Source organism: Lepus europaeus, chromosome 9, assembly GCF_033115175.1.
Source record: "Lepus europaeus isolate LE1 chromosome 9, mLepTim1.pri, whole genome shotgun sequence".
Taxonomy (NCBI): Eukaryota; Metazoa; Chordata; class Mammalia; order Lagomorpha; family Leporidae; genus Lepus; species Lepus europaeus.
The window spans coordinates 31,368,489-31,389,248 of record NC_084835.1 but is presented as its reverse complement, the minus strand read 5'-3'; the positions used below and the strand labels follow the sequence as shown (position 1 = coordinate 31,389,248).

The 20,760-nt window shown below is 39.5% G+C and overlaps 1 protein-coding gene across 1 annotated transcript in view; it reads left to right on the top strand.

The window, feature by feature from the left end:
- The window catches only part of DENND6A (DENN domain containing 6A), an 89,757-nt gene that overhangs the window by 30,108 nt on the left and 38,889 nt on the right, over positions 1-20,760 (top strand). The window contains exons 2-7 of the mRNA XM_062201128.1: positions 3,159-3,197; positions 3,292-3,334; positions 15,081-15,193; positions 17,565-17,645; positions 18,643-18,748; positions 19,990-20,069. Of these exons, the coding sequence (XP_062057112.1) occupies positions 3,159-3,197; positions 3,292-3,334; positions 15,081-15,193; positions 17,565-17,645; positions 18,643-18,748; positions 19,990-20,069 (462 nt within the window). The remainder of the gene's footprint in view (positions 1-3,158; positions 3,198-3,291; positions 3,335-15,080; positions 15,194-17,564; positions 17,646-18,642; positions 18,749-19,989; positions 20,070-20,760) is intronic.

Genomic DNA, 20,760 nt, shown 5'->3' with positions numbered 1-20,760 from the left:
GTTGCAGATGGAATGTTACCAATATCAATAGAAAATAGTATTTTTGTTGTTTGGAGAAAATAGTGGCAATTTGGAAAAAAAAAAAAAAGCCAATTTGACTTCTAGCCCAGAATTAAAGAAGAAACACTTAAAGTATTAGAAAATATGCAAAATTGAATTCAAGTGTGTGTTCCATATTGTAATCATTCCCATCATGCTATTTGTATTATTAATGCTTTTCTGTAATTGAACTCTTCAATCCTGTGCCCCCCCCCCCCTTTTTTAATTTGGCTGTGTCTTAAGTATTTGTATTTCTGCTATCTTGATTTTAAGTGTTAGTTTTTTTTCCTAATACACATTCAAATATATGTAAGTAATTTTAAAAAGTTAAATGTACCATGTAATATCTCCACTGGCATGCAAGTATTGTGATTTAGAAAACAAGGATTTAACAGATAGATTAGGGACAGACTTTCTATTAGTGAGAATACAGAGAGAAATCACAAAGAGTCTATAGATTTGACTTCTTATAAATTTAGTTAAAAAAAAAAACTAAACTGTAAGCTGCTTACTGAGAATTGAAAAGTTTGCAGATTTCTGTGGCACACTGGATTAAGCCTCTACCTATAATACTGGTTTGCCATATCAGAACACTGGTTGCAGAGTTATGGCTTCTCTGCTTCCCATCCGATTCCCTTTTAATGCTCCTAGGAAAGCAATGCAAGATGATTCAAGTACTTGGGTCCCTGCCACCCATGTAGGAGACCCAGATAGGAGTTTCAGGCTCCTGGCTTTGACCTGGCCCAGCCCCAGCCATTGCAGCCATTTGGGGAGTGAACCAGCGAATTAAAAAATCTCTTTCTCTCTGTCTTTGCCTCTCTCTGTGACTCTGCTTTTCAAATAAGTAAAATGAATCTTATAAAAAAAATGTTCGCAGACTTCTGAATCTTAGTACCTGATATACAAGGAAGACTGAATTGTTTGTATGTATGTATTGAGGGCCTGCCTCTCAACCTCAGATGGCACCTTAGCTCTAAACCTCTGTTACCTTACTTGAATCACTAGTCTTTGAAGCCATAAGGAACACCCACTACTGCCAGTGCCACAAGATGCCTTATGTCTGTCAGTAATGTACAGGGCCCATTGACTCAAGAATTACTCAAGAGTACCTACTTTTGTCACTTTGATGAATATATTGAACATCTCCAGGTTGATCATGTTTTAGCTTCTTGGTGATAACTTGTAAGGTTGGTGCCCTGGAACCTGCTGTTTATTAGTGTTTATTCTGGGTAGTGGCTGTTTTGGCTTACTCCTCTTTCATTTGCAAGGATGTGGGGCAGCGGTTTCCCTCAAGATGGCTGTGGTGATTGTAGGTGCTAAATCCACCTGTCTAGGAGAAATGTAGGATGAATATTGAGATTGGAGGAATTTAAAGATAGACTTTATGATGGGAGGTTGTCCTTGAGATTTCTTAGACCGCAGATGATTATTTTTCCTTTTTCCCTTTTCTTTTAATAATTAATGATGTGTATTATATCGTAGAAGCAATTGACAAGGACTATTTCTTTTAAAGATTTATTTATGTATTTGAAAGGCAGAGTTACAGAGAGGCAGAGGCAGAGAGTGAGAGAGAGAGGTCTTCCATCTGCTGGTTCATTCCCCAAATGGCCGCAATGTCCAGAGCTGGGCTGATCCAAAGCCAGGAGCTTCTTCTAGGTCTCCCAAGTGGGTGCAACAGGGCCCAGAGATTTGGGTCATTGTCTAGTGCTTTCCCAGGGCATAGCAGAGAACTGGATCAGAAGTGGAGCAGCCGGGACTTGAACCAGTGCCCATATGGGATGCCGGTACTGCAGGTGGCAGCTTTACCTGCTACGCTACAGTGTAGGCCCTGACAAGTACTAATTTTTGAAGTGAATACCCATTGAAAATAGATCAAGTTTTCCTTAGATTGTAGGTTTCTCAAAAAATCCAGTAAACTTTGAATTAGAAATTCAGTTGGTAAAATTTTCTTAATAACTGGAGATTTCACCAATCTTTTTTTTTTTTTTTAAGATTTATTTGAAAGTCAGAGTTACACAAAGAGAGGGAAAGATAGAGATCTTCCATTTGCTAGTTCACTCCCCAGATGGCTGCGATGGCCGAGTCTGGTCCAGATCAAAGTCAGGAGCTTTGTCCAAGTCTCTCACATGGGTACCAGAGTCCCAAACGCTTGGACCATCCTCCATTGCGTTTCCCAGGCCAATAACAGGGAGCTTGATCGAAATGAAGCAGCTGGAACTTGAACTGACACCTATATAGGATGCTGGCATCGCAGATGGCAGCCTAACCGGCTATGCTACAATGCCGGGCCCAATCTTTTGACTTTTTTAAAGAATTTTTTAAAAATATTATTTATTTGAAAGGCAGAACAATGGGAGGGGGTTGGGAGGGAGAGATAAGAATCTTTTATTCGCTAGTTCACTTCCCAAATGCTCACAACAGCCAGGGCTGGGCCAGGCTGAAGCCAGGAGCTAGGAGCTGCATCTGGGTGTTCCGGGAAGGTGGCAGGGAACCATGTACTTGCATCATCACCTGCTGCTTCCCAGATGCTTTAGCAGGAAGCTGGATTAGAAGCCAGGAGCTCCAGTTCGGGATGCAGGCATTCTAAGTGGAGGCTTAATCACTGTACCACAAAGCTTGCCCCTTACTGATCTTTTAGGAATCACTTTACCTCAGAAATTTTTTAACCTAATATAAATTCTACTGGGTTCTCCCATTTATTATTTTTTTTAAGATTTATTTTTATTTATTTACAGAGAGAGGAAGAGTCAGAGAGAGAGAGGTCCTCCATTCACTGGTTCACTCCCCAGATGACCATAATGGCCAGAGCTGAGCTGATCTGTAGGCAGGAGGCAGGAGCTTCTTCCAGGTCAGCCATATGAGTGCAGGGGTCCAAGGACTTGGGCCATCTTCTACTGCTTTCCAATGGCAGAGAGCTGGATCAAAAGAGGAGCAACTGAGACTTGAACCGGTGCCCACATGGGATGCTGGCCCCACAGGTTAGGGCTTTAACCCGCTGCGCCACAGCGCTGGCCCCAGTTGTAACCAGTTTCTTAAAGCTGTTTGACCATGGCAACTAGTCTCTTGTAAGTACCTACTAATGTTTAAATATGTCTAACAATTTAACTCTTTTATTTTAGGTAATTTATCCTCAACATTCCAAACTCACTGATAAAGAAGTAAGTAACAATATTACTCTGCAGATTCTACTGTGAAATTTGTTTTTATTGGTGTGTGTGTGTCAGCATATATAGCTTTTGTTTTCTTTTTCAGAAAACCAATATTTGCTATTTGTCTTTTCCAGATTCAAATTCAGGTAACTATTTTTCATGTAGTGTCTCTGTTGGATTTTTATATTGAAAATATTAATTATATTCTTAATATATGAAAATTAGTTGAAATAACATATTAGAATGCAAACTCAATTTCAGCCCAACAGATCAGTGATTTTGATTCCTAATTAAGTGATACCTAGTCATATCCTTGTTGATTTTTGTTGGTTCAGCTTTTAAGATAACTGTTATAATATAATAAGATAAAACATTAAAGAGCAATAAACTGTTGGAATAGTAAAGAGATTGAATATCAGCAAGAGTGGTAGGCTTTTGGAGCTGGCAAGGAATGTTGTAAAACATTAATTTAAGAAAAAAAAAAAAACCAGGGTGAATCTGATATCAAACACAGCCACCAGTTATTTTCTGTAGTTATTGCATTGTATAAAACATTTGGAGTGATTCTTGGTATATGGAAAAGCCATGTGAGTGCTGGCTTATTGGTAAGCTTGGTTTTGCTGGTCTCTTTCAAACTCTCCCTTTGTGTGGTCCAGTCGTTGACATCTCTCAGGTTATCTCTTGTGTTTTACTTTCAAAGCAGCTGTTCAGGATTACAGAGACCAGAACATTCAGCTTCTGTGGCCCCACACAGTTAGAACCCTGTAAGGCAGTCAATCCTGTTGCCTTTCCTTTTTGTGATTGCTTCTAATATCCTGTTAATTTAGTTCAGTTAATTTGACTTAGGAAATTTGACATTAAATTTTTGTGGGTTTGTTTTTTTTTTAGTATTTTTTCCTTTCTGTGTAAATGCTTCCAGAGTTTTTCTATGTGCTTTGGTGAAATATGAAGGAAAGGTGGTATCTTGGTTAAGTACATACTGCCTTTGAGAAATTCCATAACACTTTCTGTTCTAACCTGTAGTTGCAATATTTTAGTGTTTTTCATTGCCTATTAGTGAAATATTGATAAAGAGGTCTTTTGGATTCTATCCTTGTTTAACATTTTCCTTTTAAAATTTATACATACAGGTGCCAGTGCTGTGCTGTAGCAGATAAGGCTGCTGCCTGCAGTGACAGCATCCTATATGGGCACTGGTTTGAGTCTTGGCTGCCCCACTTCTGATCCAGCTCTCTCCTATGTTCTGGGAAAGCACTAAAGCATGACCCAAGTCCTTGGGTCTCTACACTTGTGTGGAAGAACCTCCAGGCTTCTGGCTTCGGATCAGCCCAGCTCCAGCCATTGTGGCCATTTGAGGAGTGAACCAGCAGATGGAAGATTTCTCTCTCTCTCTCTCCTTAACTCTGTATTTAAAATAAATAAAAGAAATATTTTAAATGATTTTGCCTTTCAAATAAATAAATAAATCTTTAAAAAATTTTATACATATAGTTTTGAAAGTGGTTAAGTGTTGGATAGGATTTCCAGGATCTAGGGTAAAAGCTGAGTTGTATGGATTGCAGGACAAATGGATTTTCTTTTTTTTTTTTTTTAATTTACTTTTATTTATTTGAAAGTTACAGAGAGAGAGAGAAGGAAAGACAAACAGAGAGAGAGAGAGAGAGAGAGAGAGAGAGAGACGTCTTCCATCTGCTGGTTCACTCCTCAAATGGCCGCAACAACCAGGGCTGGGCCAGGTCAAAGCCAGGAGCCAACAGCTTCTTCCAGGTCTCCCACGTAGGTGCAGGGGCTCAAAGACTTGGCCATCTCCTGCTGCTTTTCCAGGCACTTTAGCAAACAGCTGGACCAGAAGGATAGCAGGACACCTACCAGTGCCCATATGGGATGCCAGTGCTGCAGGTGATGGCTTAACTTGCTATGCCATAGTGCTGGCCCCAACAGACTGATTTTCTGTGATTGGAGTTGGAGTCCCAGTGGATTGTTTGACACGCTCTTTTCTTTCATACCATAGCTATATGTCATGACTCTGATTTTTTTTTTTTTAAGATTTTATTTATTTATTTGAGAGGTAGAGTTACAGACAGTGAGAGGGAGAGACAGAGAGAAAGGTCTTCCTTCCATTGGTTCACTCCCCAGATGGCCACAATGGCCGGTGCTGCGCCGATCCAAAGCCAGGAGCCAGGTGATTCTTCCCGGTCTCCTATGTGGGTGCAGGGGCCCAAGGACTTGGGCCATCTTCTATTGCTTTCCCAGGCCATAGCAGAGAGTTTGGTTGGAAGAGGGACACCCAGGACAAGAACTGGCGTCCATATTGGATGCTGGCGCCACAGGCGGAGGATTAACCTACTGCACCACGGAGCCTGCCCCATGACTGTGCTTTTTAATCCTCTACATTATAATGAAGGGCATCAGAATTTGCCTTTAACCCCGAAAACACCACTTTGACATAAGGATTATTTTGAGTTGAAGGCAATTGAGATAAAGCTGATGTAAAAAGAGCTCTCTGTTCTCCCCTTGTATGTCTAAAAAGACGTAACTAATAACTACCCCTTTATGAAAGTGTCTCACTTCTCTGCATTCTTATTACCAAGAAGAGAATGATTCTGAACCACCAGAGAAGATTCTTAAGAGTTTGCATTAACAAACGGTACTAAAATAACTCCTGTCTTCCATTAGTTTCCCCATATATGCTGAATCTTAAAAAATTTCACAAAAGTATGTATTAAAAGAAACCTACACATGAGTTTCAGATTTTTTTTTTTTTTTTTTTTTTGGCACTACAATTAGCTCCTACTAACTTGTTACATGTCTGAAAAGGATCTAGCTTGAGGCTCTAAGGTAAAAATGTCAGTTTGAAAAGATCCCCTATGCGGCGCCGGCACACCAGGTTCTAGTCCCGGTTGGGGCGCCAGATTCTATCCCGGTTGCCCCTCTTCCAGGCCAGCTCTCTGCTATGGCCCGGGAAGGCAGTGGAGGATGGCCCAAGTGCTTGGGCCCTGCACCCACATGGGAGACCAGGAGAAGCACCTGGCTCCTGGCTTCAGATCAGCGCGATGAGCCGGCCGCAGTGGCCATTGGAGGGTGATCCAATGGCAAAAAGGAAGACCTTTCTCTCTGTCTCTCTCTCTCACTATCCACTCTGCCTGTAAAAAAAAAAAAAAAAAAAATCCCCTATCAGAGCAACAGGAATTCTACTAAAATTGAAGCAGGAACAAACATCAAATTATGGTGGAAGAATGGTAAAATCACTAGTTTTTTGTTTTGTTTTTTTTTTTTTTTGAAAAGTTTATGAAGACAATGCTCCAAAGAAATTAGTTGTTTACAAATGAATGACTTATTTTAAGTTGGGACAAGATGGTATTGAAGATTAAGCCCATAGTGGCAGACCATCCGTGTTAATTTGCAAGCAAAAAATTAATCTTGCAGTCTGATTATGGAGGGCCAGTGGTGAATAGTAGAAACAATAGCGAACATCATAGACATCTCAATTGCTGCAGCTTGTGCCATTCTGACTGAAAAGTCAAAGTGTAATGGATCTTCTGTTTGGTGAGTGCCAAAACTGTTGTGGCCAGATCAGCAACAGAGCTTTCAGTGGAAGTTTACAAGATCCTAAAACAATTCTTCAAAGAGCCGTAGTAGGAGATGAGACATGGATATACCAGTACAATCCTGAAGACAGAGCACAGCAGACAAAATGACTGCTAAGAGTTGCAAGTGGGGTAGTCAGGCAGGGCAGACTGATCAAAAGCAGATGTCATGACAGCAAGTTTTCTTGGATAATTAAGGTGTTCTGCTTGTTGAATTTCTGGAGGGCCACAGAAGGTTAATGCTTGTTTATTAGGAGAGTGTTTTGAGAAAGTTACCTGAAGTTTTAATAGAAAAATGATCAGGAACATTTTATCAGGGAGTCCCTCTCTACAGGAACAGGGCTCCTACTTGTTCCTCTCAGCAAACAAGAGTGATTTTCCAAGTGTTTTGATAGCAAATCCTTAAGTGCCAATGTTGCAATCCTGATTTGACTCCTGACTTCTTTCTGTTTCTTCATCTTAAAAATTCTGTAAAGGGCACCCAGTTTTCTAAAGTTAATAAAATGTAAAAACAGATAGACTAGCATGGTTTGTATCATTGCTTACGAAAGTGTTGAACTTGATGATGGTTATGTTGAGAAATAAAAAGTTTATATTTTTATCTTATTTCATTTTCCATGAACTTTTTGAAATCCTCTCATATTTACCTTCCTGTGTTTTGCTTCCTGTAGAAGCCCAAACCTGTTTTCCTTTGTGTAGTCATTTTCCGGCAGTTAAATTCCATTGTTAAAATGGTATATATACAAACTCACAGAGGTCTAAGCACTTTTCTAGGTTTTTCACTTTTTTTTGTGAAGCCTTCATATGCATATTAAAGAGATATTTTGACTTAATGTATTTTTTTGTCAGTTTAATTTATAGCCCTATAAATCCCAAAAGTAGAGAAAAAGTCTGCCCCCTACAACCCCAGCTCCCCAAGGTTAAGATGTTAATTCTGTGGGGTTTCAACAGCATTTTTAATAGGTAATTTTATGGTTTGTCTGCATGTTTTATATGTATCATTTTCTTCTTTGGACATTAAATTTGGTATAAATCTATATAGTTCAAAATGGTGTTTTTAGTATGTTAGGCATTTTGAGCTACAGATGTTTTTTAATACCCTTTTTATAAGCTGTGCATCAAGTGAAATATAGCTCTTTTCACTCAAAGTATGGTTGGGATTTACAGATAAAACTGACAAAAGATCTTGAAAGCAGGCACCTTGTCATCTTACCAGATGAGTGTTATGAGACCACGAGCAGTGAGAGTGAGAGATCATGTGTTCTGTGTGTATTTGAGATCACTGTTCCCAGTTGTCATCATGCAAGAAGTTTGTTTCTCTTACGTGTCCTTTCAGTGGAAGTTGGGATTACTGTGCCAATTTTCAAGCGGATTTAATTTTTCCCTAAATAGCTTTTATTGCTGGGGAAGGAAATCCAGGCACAGGAGAGTAGTCTGCAGGAAAAACTCATAAATCAAGGTTTTGTTTTCATGGCACACACTTAAGAAAAAATAAAACATTTTAGACTGCTACACTGGTAAAGAAAAAATTATTTTGGAATTCTGAGGGGAATGGCTCATCACTGTCATGGTTTCCCTGTGAGATCCTCATGATTTTATAAGAAACTTCAGTTTGTTTTTAGGATTCAGTTTCTTGTTTCATTTAAATGATTTTTATATTTAGGAGCCTAAATTTAAAGTGTGCTTTCTCTTTGACAAATATTTCTTAGATTTTTTTTTTCTGTTTTCTGCTTACCATTAGCATTTTCTAGATGTAGGTGTTTCTGAGACAACCTGGAAGCTTACACTTCCCAGTGGCTACAACCATGCTTCTCACGCTATTTCTGAAGAGCCAGTTGGGGTTTCTAAACTCTGCAGTCCATTATGGACCAATACTTCCATAGAATACAATTTAAATGAATTATTAGAAAGAAAAATAAAAAAGACCCAAAAAATGTAAAAAATAAAAGTACACATTTTGGGGGGCAATATTAAATTGCTCTAAAAGTTTCTAAATATTTATTTATTTATTTTTGACAGGCAGAGTGGACAGTGAGAGAGAGACAGAGAGAAAGGTCTTCCTTTTGCCGTTGGTTCACCCTCCAATGGCCGCCGCGGTAGCGCGCTGCGGCCACCGCACCGCACTGATCCGTTGGCAGGAGCCAGGTGCTTCTCCTGGTCTCCCATGGGGTGCAGGGCCCAAGGACTTGGGCCATCCTCCACTGCACTCCCTGGCCACAGCAGAGAGATGGCCTGGAAGAGGGGCAACCGGGACAGGATTGGTGCCCCGACCAGGACTAGAACCCGGTGTGCCGGCGCCGCAAGGCGGAGGATTAGCCTAGTGAGCCGCGGCGCCGGCCCTAAATATTTAATTTTAACAATCAGTAACAAGAGTTTGTGGACTGGTCTATAGGTTACACTTTGAGAAACTGGAGTACTGCTTCTTTTAAAGATGTACTTATTTATCTGAAAGGCAGTTAGAGAGAGAGAGACAGACAGACAGAGAGACAGAGAGAGAGAGAGAGAGAGAGAGAGAGAGAGAATCGATCTTCCGTCTGCTGGTTCCCTTCCCAAATGGCCACAATGCCTGGGACTGGGTCTGGGCCAGATAGAAGCCAGAGGTTTGGAATTCCATCCAGGTCTCCCACGTAGGTGGTAGGGTCCAAGGGACCTGGGTCATCTTCCCCTGCCTACCCAGATGCAGCAGCAGGGAGCTGAATCGGTGCTAATATGGCATACTGGCATTGCAGGTGGTGGCTTAAACCACTGTGCCACAGGGCTGGCCCCTGGAGGTAGCTGTTGAAGTTTGGTGTGTTGTGTTAGTCTTATGTATTTGGATTCACTCAGTAGCTGTGTTTCTGCTAATATAGAATTAATCTTTTAAAGTTGTCTGTTACCTTCACGGAAATATTTAAACTTTTTTTCTTAAATCTTTGAGTGATATTTTTGGCATAAGGAGAGTGCTATTTACCTTTAGCTTTGCAGTCTCAGTTTATAAAGGATACTTACATAATTCCCTGTGCCTTTGATAAATCTAAAATGAGAGACAGTCTCTTCCTGCCTTCCTACATGACAGCCATGGAGGAGGAGCTGTGACTGAAAAGACTGGCTCTCTGCAATCTGAGCAGCCTTTTTCAGAGGGGCTCTTGTTTGAATGAAAAGGAGTTTCATCCTCTGTTCCATTTGGCAGTGGAGTGACATGAAAAAAAATAATAGCTTTATTGAAATAAAGTTCACTCATGTCAAATGTATAACTGAGTGATTTTAGTATATTCAGAGTTGTTTTAGAACAGTTGGGTTGACTTAGAAATAATTTCTATACTCCCTTTTCCTCCTGCCATCTGCTTCATCCTAGGCATAGGGAGCCACCTATGTACTTTCTGTTCTCTGTGGATTTACTGTGTTTGAGACTGTATATAAATGGAAGAGAGAGTGTTTTTGAGGAGGAAACCAGTATGGTGTAGAGGTGAACATGAAGATCAGGTGTCTTGTCCTTCCATTTAGCAGATTGATTTATTTGGGTGGTTACATAACCTTTCTGTACCTCATTTCCTACTCATAACCCAAGACTAATAATGAGGCATACCTGGTAAGCAAGAGGACCAATGAATTATTGTTTCTAAAATGTTTGAAGCAGAGCATGGCACCATAGTCAGTGCATGTTAGTGTTCAACCCATATGGTTTGGAAAAGAAAAAAAATCGCTCTGAAATGGTGACAAAATAATCATAATAATTTTCACCCAAGAACCTATTTGACTTTTATCATTAGAAATGTGTTAATCATTTGGAAAAAAGGTTACCAGGAAACTTCTAGGTTGCTGTTGTTTTTGTTTTTGTTTTAAGATTTATTTTACTTATTTGAAAGGCCACGTTAGAGAAGGAGAAATAGAGAGAGGTCTTCCATCCACTGGTTCACTCCCCAAATGGCAACAACAGCTGGGGTTGGGCCAGGCCAAAGCTGGGAGCCAGGAGCTTCTTCTGGGTCTAACAATGGATTTGGGTCATCATCTGCTGCTTTCCCAACTGGTGCCCGTAGGGGATGCTGGTGCTGCAGGCAGTGGCTTACCCCACTACACCACTATGCTTTAGTGGGCTTAACCCACTACACCACTACCACTAGGTTTTAATGGTGTAGGATTGGTAATTCAGTTTTCTGGGCTAGAGATTGTGTTAAGAAATGAATATGAAAATGGCACCTTTCCTAAAGTGAGGTCCTGCTGAGCACATTCCCTTTACAAAAATGTTTTTGTTTTTGTAATTAGAGAGAGAGAAAGAGACAGAGAGCAAGCTCCCATCTAGTGGCTCATTATTCCTGGCCCAGTCCTGGCTGTTGGCAGGCATTTGGGGAGTGAACCAGTAGATGCAAGATCTCTGGCTGTGTCTCTGTACCTTTCAAATAGCATGAAATAAATAAAAAGAAAAAAAATTTGTGTAAGTTAATCCTTATATCTTGGTTTATAAGTGAAAAAAAATTTTTCATTTTTTTCATTTTTAAGTAAACAATCAGTAAACTACAATGCTTGTAGCGTAAGTTTTAGATGTTTTTTGGATTTTTTTCTATCAGTAGTTTCCTCAGTGAGCATATTAGGCAAGATGCTTGGATTTCAGTTCAATGATAGGTCGATTGTAGAATTTTATTTTAGAATTTCTGAATGTTAATGCTGGATGTGACTTTAGATATTATCTAATAGTACCCCTTGCTTTTGTTGACTTGGGAATTGAGGTCAAGCGGCCAGCTCTATGGCATAGTGGGTAAAGCTGCCCCCTGCAGTGTCAGCATCCAATATGGTCGGTGGTCTTGAGTCCCAGCTGCTCCGCTTCTGATCCAGCTTTCTGCTATGGCCTGGGAAAGCAGTGGAAGATGGCCCAAGTCCTTGGGGCCCTGTACCTGTGTGGGAGACCTGGAAGAAGCTCCTGGCTCCTGGCTCCTGGCTCCTGGCTTCACATCAGCCCAGCTCCAGCCATTGCAACCATTTGGGGAGTGAACCAGCGGATGGAAGACCTTTCTCTGCCTTTGCCTCTCTGTACCTCTACCTTTCAAATAAATAAATAAAAATGTTTTAAAAAATTGAAATCAGTGACAATTTTTATGACCAGCCCAGCCATTCATTCTTAAACAGTACATTCTAGTTTAGCCTACTTTAAAATAAATTATAGAAATGAATTTGAAAAATTTTTTGTGTTTGGCATATTTTTCATTATTATGTTTGTAAGATACCCTTATATGTAGATTCCAAAAAGCTTTAGTTGCATGAGGAAAATGGAATAGAAAAGATAGGCAGGGGGGAATGTATGTCAAAAACGGACATTTAAAATGACCATCTTAACCATTTTTGAGTATGTAACATAGTAGTGTTAATTGCATGCACATTTTTGTGTAATAGATCTATAGAACTTTTTCATGTTGCAAAACTGAAATTCTTTTTTTTTTTTTTTTTTTTTTTAAGATTTATTTGAAAGGCAGAGTTACAGAGAGAGATCCTCTATCTGCTGGTTCAGAGGTGGGGGTTGGGGACAAGAGATCTTCAGTCTGCTGGTTCGCTTTCCAAATGTGTCGCTACAGCAGGGAGTGGACCAGGAGGAAGCCAGAAGCCTGGAACTTCATCTAGGTTTCCTGATGTTGGGGGGCAGCAGCCCAAGCACTTTCGTTGGGCACATTAGAAGGAAGCTAGATCAGAAGTGGAGTAGCCAGGACTCAAACGGAGGCTCATAGACGGTGATAGTACGTGATAGGGTGATAGTAGGTGGCGGCTTAGCCTGCTTCACCACAGTGCTGTCCCCAAAACTGAAATTCTGTATTCACACAACCCCTTTTTCTCCTCCCCTCGGCAACTACCATTTTACTTTTCTGTTCCTAAGAGATTGACTATTTTAGATACTTCAAGTAAGTGGAATCATGTTTTGTTTGTTTCTGCTTATTTTACTTACCTTAATCTTGTAAAGGTTCATTTATGTTGTAGCACATGATAGGATTTGCTTCTTTTTGACTTCCAAATAATATCCTACTGGATGTATATACAGCATTATCTTTATTCATTCCTTCATTGATAAATGTTTCGACTTCCTGGCTGTCATAAATAATGCTGGAGTGAACATTGGTGTGTAAATATCTCTTAGAGAACCTGTTTTGAATTCTTTTGTTTAGATGCACCCAGAAGTGATATTGTTGGGTCATATAGTAATTATGGTTTTGATTTTTTGAGGAGTTCTACACTGTTTTGCATAGTAGCTCTGCCATTCTACTGTTTACCCAGCAGTGTCCAGAGGTTTCAGTTTCTCCATATCCTTGCCAACATTTGCTGTTTTCTGTTTTATCAATAAGATTCTAACAGGTATGAGGTAGTAGCTCATTGTGATTTAGATTTTTATTTCTCTGATTATTAGTGGGCAACTTTTCATATGTTTGTTGGCCGTATGTATATTTTCTTTGGAGAAAAGTCTATTCAAGAGAATTAACCCCTTCCATAGAGATGAATGTGCAAATATTTTCTCCCATGTATAGATTACCTTTCACTGTTTTGTTTGTTTTATAGCATGTACTTCTCTGTTGAGTTTTTCCCTTTTTAAAGATTTAAATGTCTTTTAAAGAAAAAGTTGAACCACCAGTATAAATATGCTGAATTAAAAGAATCCTAAAGCTTTATACAGAGTATCTCTCAGTACTCTAGATTTTATGTGTTTGCCTTAATTTTAAACTATCTGCTGTAATAAGAAACGGAACTGACTCATCACTACCACTCCCCAAGTCCTCTCTTTCTTCTCCCTAGCACCAAAGAAATAGCAGTGACTCTAATTTCTTTTATATAGATGTTTGTACTGGGTTGCTTTTTTAAAAATTTAAACCTACTGTAAAGTTTCTACTTCATCTCGAGAATATCCTGCAGCTGGGTCTTTAACTGGCACCAGAATGGGATACCTGCATTGCAGGCAGCGGCTTTACCTACTATGCCATAGTGCCAGCCCCTATTTTACAGTTTTTAAAAACTTATTGCATGGACAGTTTTCAAGGTTACGTTTTAATAAATCACTAAGTGGGCTAGTACTGTGGCATAGAGGGTAAAGCTACTATGTGCAGTGCCGGCATCCCATGTGGATACTAGTTCGAGACCTGGCTGTTCCACTTCTGATCCAGCTCTCTGCTATGGCCTGGGAAGATGGCCTAAGTCCTTGGGGCCCTGCACCTGGGTGGGAGACCTGGAAGAAGCTCCTGGCTTCAGATTGGCCCAAGTCTGGCTGTTGCAGCCTCTGCCTCTCTTTAACTCTGCCTTTTAAATAAGTAAATAAATCTTATTAAAAAAAGAAATTGCTAAAATGATTAAAATTTTAAAAATCCATTTTTATTAAAGTGATTAATATGATAAGTCTATTAATTGGGCTTTTCCTGAGCCTTCTGTATTATATCTTTTTGGAGGAACTTCTCAGTGTGAAATACAGAACACATACAAGGTTAAGTAATAGAATTTTGGCATCACTTGCAAAGTCTCCTTTCAAACACTGTTCCCCTCCCTCCTCCCACTGTAACCACTGTCCTGACACTGGACTAATAACATTTCTTGCTTTTCTTTATACTTTTATCACCCAGCCATTCATTTTTTTTTTTTTTTTTTTTTTTTTGACAGGCAGAGTTAGAGACAGAGAGAAAGGTCTTCCTTTCCATTGGTTCACTCCTCAAATGGCTGCTATGGCAGGCACGCTGTGCTGATCCAAAGCCAGGAGCCAGGTGCTTCCTCCTGGTCTCCTGTGTGGGTGCAGGGCCCAGGCACTTTGGGCCATCCACGACTGCCTTCCCGGGCCACAGCAGAAAGCTGGACTGGAATAGGATCAACCGAGACAGAATCCGTTGTCCCAACCGGGACTAGAACCCAGGATGCCGATGCCGCAGGTGGAGGATTAGCCAAGTGAGCCGCGGCACCAGCCCAGCCATTCATTCTTAAACAGTACATTCTAGTTTAGCCTACTTTAAAAAAAATTATATAAATGAATTTGAAAAATTTTTTGTGTTTGGCATATTTTTCATTATTATGTTTGTAAGATACCCTTATATGTAGATTCCAAAAAGCTTTAGTTGCATGAGGAAAATGGAATAGAAAAGATAGTAAAGAAACTTAACTTAGGAGCTAAGATGCATGCTTTACTTATGACTTGGCCTCCAGCTAGCAAACATTGCTTTGAGCAAGTCACCTGAACCCTTAGGATCTCCTTTTTCTCTGAAACATGAAAGAATGGGTTGAAGTGATTTTTAAGGTTTCTTCAGCTCTAAAATGGATGAACACTGGATAAAACCAAGCTATATCCTTAACTTCTTTCACTTTTTGTTTTCATTAGGTTGTCTTGGAGATACCCAGTTCTGTTTTAGATTTCGGCAGTCTTCAGGACGGAGGGTGTCCCTGCATTGTCTCCTGGATCAATTTGACAAAGATTTGCCAGTTTACTTAAAGGTTGGAAAAGTAGACATAGTAAAATAACCATGTGAGAGGAAACTTTAGCACTCACTTAATCCAGTTGCCTCTTACTGCGTTCAAAAATGTTTTGCTTTTGTTGTATTGCTCTGTTAGCTAGCTGGGTTTCCTAGGTGATTCTAATTTGTAAGGATTCAGCATGTGAGTGAAAGAGACTTTATAATACTGTTCTCAAAACATAATGCTGTTAAGAATTACAGAAATGGATTAGAATGTTGAAATAATTTTCTGCTGTTAATAATGTCTCTTCTAATGTGGAGTTGAAGTAGTGCTCAATGAAAAAATCACCCAGCATTTGGGTAGCCATTCCTTGTGGAAATCTTTGCATACTTTATAATAACATATCATTGCATTTTTGGCATTTTAATGAGTTTTGTTTTACAGTTAGTGATTTTTAAACATTTTTTTTTATTTGACAGAGTTAGACAGTGAGAGAGAGAGACAGAGACAGAGACAGCCAGCGCCCTGGCTCAATAGGCTAATCCTCTGCCTACGGCGCCGGCACACCGGGTTCTAGTCCCGGTTGTCCCTCTTCCAGGCCAGCTCTCTGATGAGCTTAATAGGTGTTACTCATTAGGGCTTTTTTGTTCTAGACATTGTGTTAATAAGCATGTATTATCTCCTTAAATCCGCCCTCCTTACAGTGATCTGAAAGAGTCCTTTTTGCAGTTTACTGAATTGAGGACAGTTGAGGATAATAAATTTGCCCCAGACAAGACATCTCACCTTTGTGTTTTCCAACACAGTATATCCTACATGGTGTTGCCAGCTGAAGTGTACACATGTGTGCATGGATTTCAGAATTTTTTGCATCAAAATAAGCTTCTAACTCCATTTTTCTTTGCGCTTTTTGAAGTACCTTGCATATTATAGAATCTAAAATGACTATTAATTGCTTAATGAATAAAGAGCTAATGATAATACTTCCAAGTCTTCACTTGTTGGATCTTGCAATTAAGACTTTACCTTTCCAGTGTCATGTCTATATATATATTTCATATTTTGCCATACTGAACCATGTGCTTTTTCCTGTGATAGCTTGTATTTTTCTGTCTCTCTGTGCTAAAATTCCTGGCCCTCTAAATCTGGAATGTCTTTGGTGTTGTTTAAATTATGTCCAGCCTTCAGTGCTCAATTCAGAAATATTACCTGTATAAAATCTTTACTCACCCTCTTTGGGCTGCTGTAACACTTTGCTTTCTTCATGGTACCCACTCTTCTGTGACATAGTCCTTTCTGAGCTTTTCTTACCTCTCCCGACTGTAATCATCCTAAGGAATTATGTTCAGTGTGTCTTTTCTTCCCCCTCCCCTCTGCCCTGGCTGCTGCCCAATGTGTCTTTTTAATCTTCTGTACCATAATACCATTTTCAAAGTAGGTGGTCAGTAAATATTTGTTTAAGAGATAACAAATAAATAATGGAACCAAGGCTTATTCTATTAGGGTATAAAAGCTTGTTAAATTTTTTTAGTATAATTACCTTTTGAATTTTGGGTTGATAAAAAGTATAATGTTTCGTTACTATTGGGTTAAAATATTACTGGCTATAAAAGATTCATATTAGCATTAACTCTATTTTCCATCTTGAAAGTTTGCATTAGGATTCCTCATTTTGGAAAAAAACTGACCCTTTAACTTTGATAAACTCAAAATTTCCAGCAGCATTTTTTTTTTCTTTTTTACAGGCAGAGTGGACAGTGAGAGAGAGAGAGAGAGAGAGACAGAGAGAAAGGTCTTCCTGTGCCGTTGGTTCACCCTCCAATGGGCGCCGCGGCCAGCGCACCGCGCTGATCCGAAGGCAGGAGCCAGGTACTTCTCCTGGTCTCCCATGGGGTGCAGGGCCCAAGGACTTGGGCCATCCTCCACTGCATTCCCGGGCCACAGCAGAGAGCTGGCCTGGAAGAGGGGCAACCGGGACAGAATCTGGCGCCCCGACCAGGACTAGAACCCAGTGTGCCGGCGCCACAGGCGGAGGATTAGCCTATTGAGCCGCGGCGCCGGCCCAGCAGCATTTTTTAAAACTAAATATACCAGGGGGGGGAAACATAGAATTTGATTGTTTGCTAAACTTGATCCCAATATAGATATGAATAAAGAGCATCATCTGGATATGTTATAGAGGGAAAAATCTGATTTTAGTAGTGAAATTTTTATGATCATTTCATCTTTGGTGAAGATAGCAAGTTTGTCATCTGGCAGTTAACCATCATGATTTTTGCTTATTGGTACAAAGATATAGCTGGCTCTTTGTATGTATCTCACATCTTGATTTGGGTTTAGATAGGAGCCTGGTGTTAAAGGGTGGCTGTGTATGCATATATATTATACATATTTGTCACTTCTTTCATAGAAAGATCCTGCTTATTTTTATGGATATGTGTATTTCCGACAAGTGCGAGATAAAACCCTAAAAAGAGGCTACTTTCAGAAGGTAATTTTTCGTATTCATTATTAAAAATAGTTCTATATTTTTAGAAAAAATATAAACTGTTGATTCACCAGTCTTTAAAGCTTTTGGCATTTCATCTTTTAACACAGGTAGAGTTTATAATTTATAAACATTTTTGAATTACAGACACTTGTCCCCAGATTTTTAAGTGCTGTTGAATTTTTTTCTATGTCTTTGATAGATTCTTGACAGTAAGTTACAATTATTGTAGAGAAGATTTTACTTAACAGATTGTAATATTGTTACAACTAACAAAACCCTTCAGTGTCTCTTTCTGAAGAGCCAGTAAATAAACTGTAGCAATATCTTAGCCATTTTGTTTCCATTCTAAATATATAATCTTTTTCTACCCCCCCCCCCAAATCTGTACAGTTTAAGCCCAGCTAACTGGACATACTTTTCCCATTTGTAACCAGAATTTTCCCTGATTACTAATTGATACTAGGTGGAAAGAAAAAGGATTGGTTTTCAAGGAAAAAAAAAAAAAACTAAAAAAGAAAAAAATCAGCATAATCTGTATCTGAAGTAATCAGACTATAAAGTCACTATAAAGTATGTAGGTATGACAGTTGCAGAATATAAAATTAGGTCTTTTGCAAAAGCTGTACCATTTTTTCTTTCCTTAATAGGAAGAGTTTTTAAAAAAATGGCCAATTTCTGATACTACTTTACCAGAGATAACAATAGCAAGGCTTTGGAAATTATCCATGATATTGGTCTGTTTATAGGAAATTGTTTTTCCTGGAGAGCAGGAAAATCTGAATATGGCTTTATACTATTAAAGTGTAGTAATAAGATTGAACTTTTTGCATTCCACAGCAATGGTTTTCTGTTTCCTTTTAGTACTTTAAAAACCTTATTTCAGAGCCATACTTTTTGCTGAATTTAGCATATTAGCAATTGTACATGCAAGAAATGAATGGAAAACTTAAGTTATGACCATGAGGCAGTTAAAAAATTGTTTCTTTTTTCCCTCCAGTCCTTGGTTTTGATCAGCAAACTACCATATATTCATTTTTTTCACACTGTGCTGAAACAGATAGCACCTGAGTACTTTGAAAAGAATGAACCTTATTTAGAAGCAGGTAAGTTAAAAGTTTTGTACCTTTATGAAGGAATTTTCAAAATTTTACTGGAAATGAATGCTAAAAATAAAGTTTGACCTTCTCAAAAATTAGGTGAGAATTTAGGGATTGGGGCAGGGATTTGGCCTAGTGGTTAGAATGCCCATGGCCCATAGCTGAGTGCCTGATTCAGTGCCTGGCTCTGGCTCCTGACTCCAGCCTCCTGGTAATGCAGACCCTGAGGGCAGCAGTGATGACTCAAGTAATTTGTTCCTGCCACTCAGGTGCAAGACCTGGATTGAGTTCCCAGCTTCTGGCTCCAGTTCCGAGTCTCTGCCTGCCCTGGACATTACTGGCATTTGGGGAGTGAACCAGAAGATAGAATTCTCTGTCTCTCTCTGCCTCTCACATAAGTAAATAAGTGAAATTTAAGGCTGTATATTGGGAGAAAGCTATAAAACTGTTTGTATGGCATCTTTACCTGCAAAAACAGAGCTATTTTTGTTGTTGTTCTCTAACATCATAGTCTATTTATCAGAATGGTAATAAATCAATTCTGAGTTGATAGTTATAATACTCAGGATATTATTAAACAGAAATCCTAAGCAGCTTGGCACAGATGGAAGCCCTCTGCCAGATGGTATGCTTTTGTAGCGAATTTTGGTAGTAATAATTATAGGAAGACTTCTTTTAGCTATTAATTCATTGCTTTCAAAAACTTACTAGCCAACTTATATAGCTTAGAGCACATGGATTTTTGAATACCTTATTTTTACCTTATTTTTCTTCCCAGTATATTTTTCCTGTTCTATAGGAAGTAGAATTCTATCTCTAATGCTCCATTTTTTTTTCTTTTTTTTTTTTACTTTTTGACAGGCAGAGTGGACAGTGAGAGAGACAGAGAGAAAGGTCTTCCTTTTGCCATTGGTTCACCCTCCAATGGCCGCCGCGGCTGGCACACTGTGGCCAGCACACCGCGCTGTTCCGAAGGCAGGAGCCAGTTGCTTATCCTGGTCTCCCATGGGGTGCAGGGCCCAAGCACTTGGGCCATCCTCCACTGCACTCCCTGGCCATAGCAGAGAGCTGGCCTGGAAGAGGGGCTACCGGGACAGAATACGGCGCCCCGACCGGGACTAGAACCTGGTGTGCCGGCGCCGCTAGGCGGAGGATTAGCCTGTTGAGCCACAGCGCCAACCTAATGCTCCATTTTTAACACTAATATTTCCACTTATGCCAAGAAAATACTTTGTTCTCTTTTTCAGCTTGTAATGATGTTGATCGATGGCCTGCTCCAGTGCCAGGGAAAACCTTATACTTGCCTATCATGGGAGTGGTAATGAAGGTAATAACTGGTATCTTGTTTTTCTTCTTTCTGAAGAACTTGGCAGGATATTCACACAAAGATTTTACTTTTTAACTTCTTAGTAACATTTGGAAATGTTACTGCTTTCATTTGTCTGTCATTGATGTGAGGGGTTACAGTGATACCGCGATTGATCTTGTTTCACACAACTCCAGATGCCTCCAGTCCTATTGCATCTTGTAGATGCGTAAGACTGTCATTATATGTAATACATGTAATACATGTGAGGTGAATGCCACCTCTTAGAATTCTGTAACTCCATGGGCTTACCAGTACCCCGAGAGAGATAGACAACAGAAACACATCACTAGTAGAATCAAATATGAATTGCTAAAAAATAAGAGAAATTAGGAAAGCCATTGATTCTTAGTCAAAAATGCTCTTCTTAACATACATTGCCAGACCAAATATGTTCACCTCAGGGCATAGCTGTCTGTTCAGTTATTTTTCAAGTTATTTTTCTCTCAGTCTTCTTAGAAGTATAATGTAAGTGCTTTGCGGTTTAGTTCACTATCAAGTTTGACTTATTTTTACCTTGTTCTTTATTGAGATGTGCTCGTTTTTTAAAAGGATATGTGTTCTGTTTTTCCTTGGGAAATCATCAAATGTAGTACTGATAGCTCTGAGTTGGGAGTTCCCATTGTTTCCTGTGAGATTTGTCCAGAAGTTT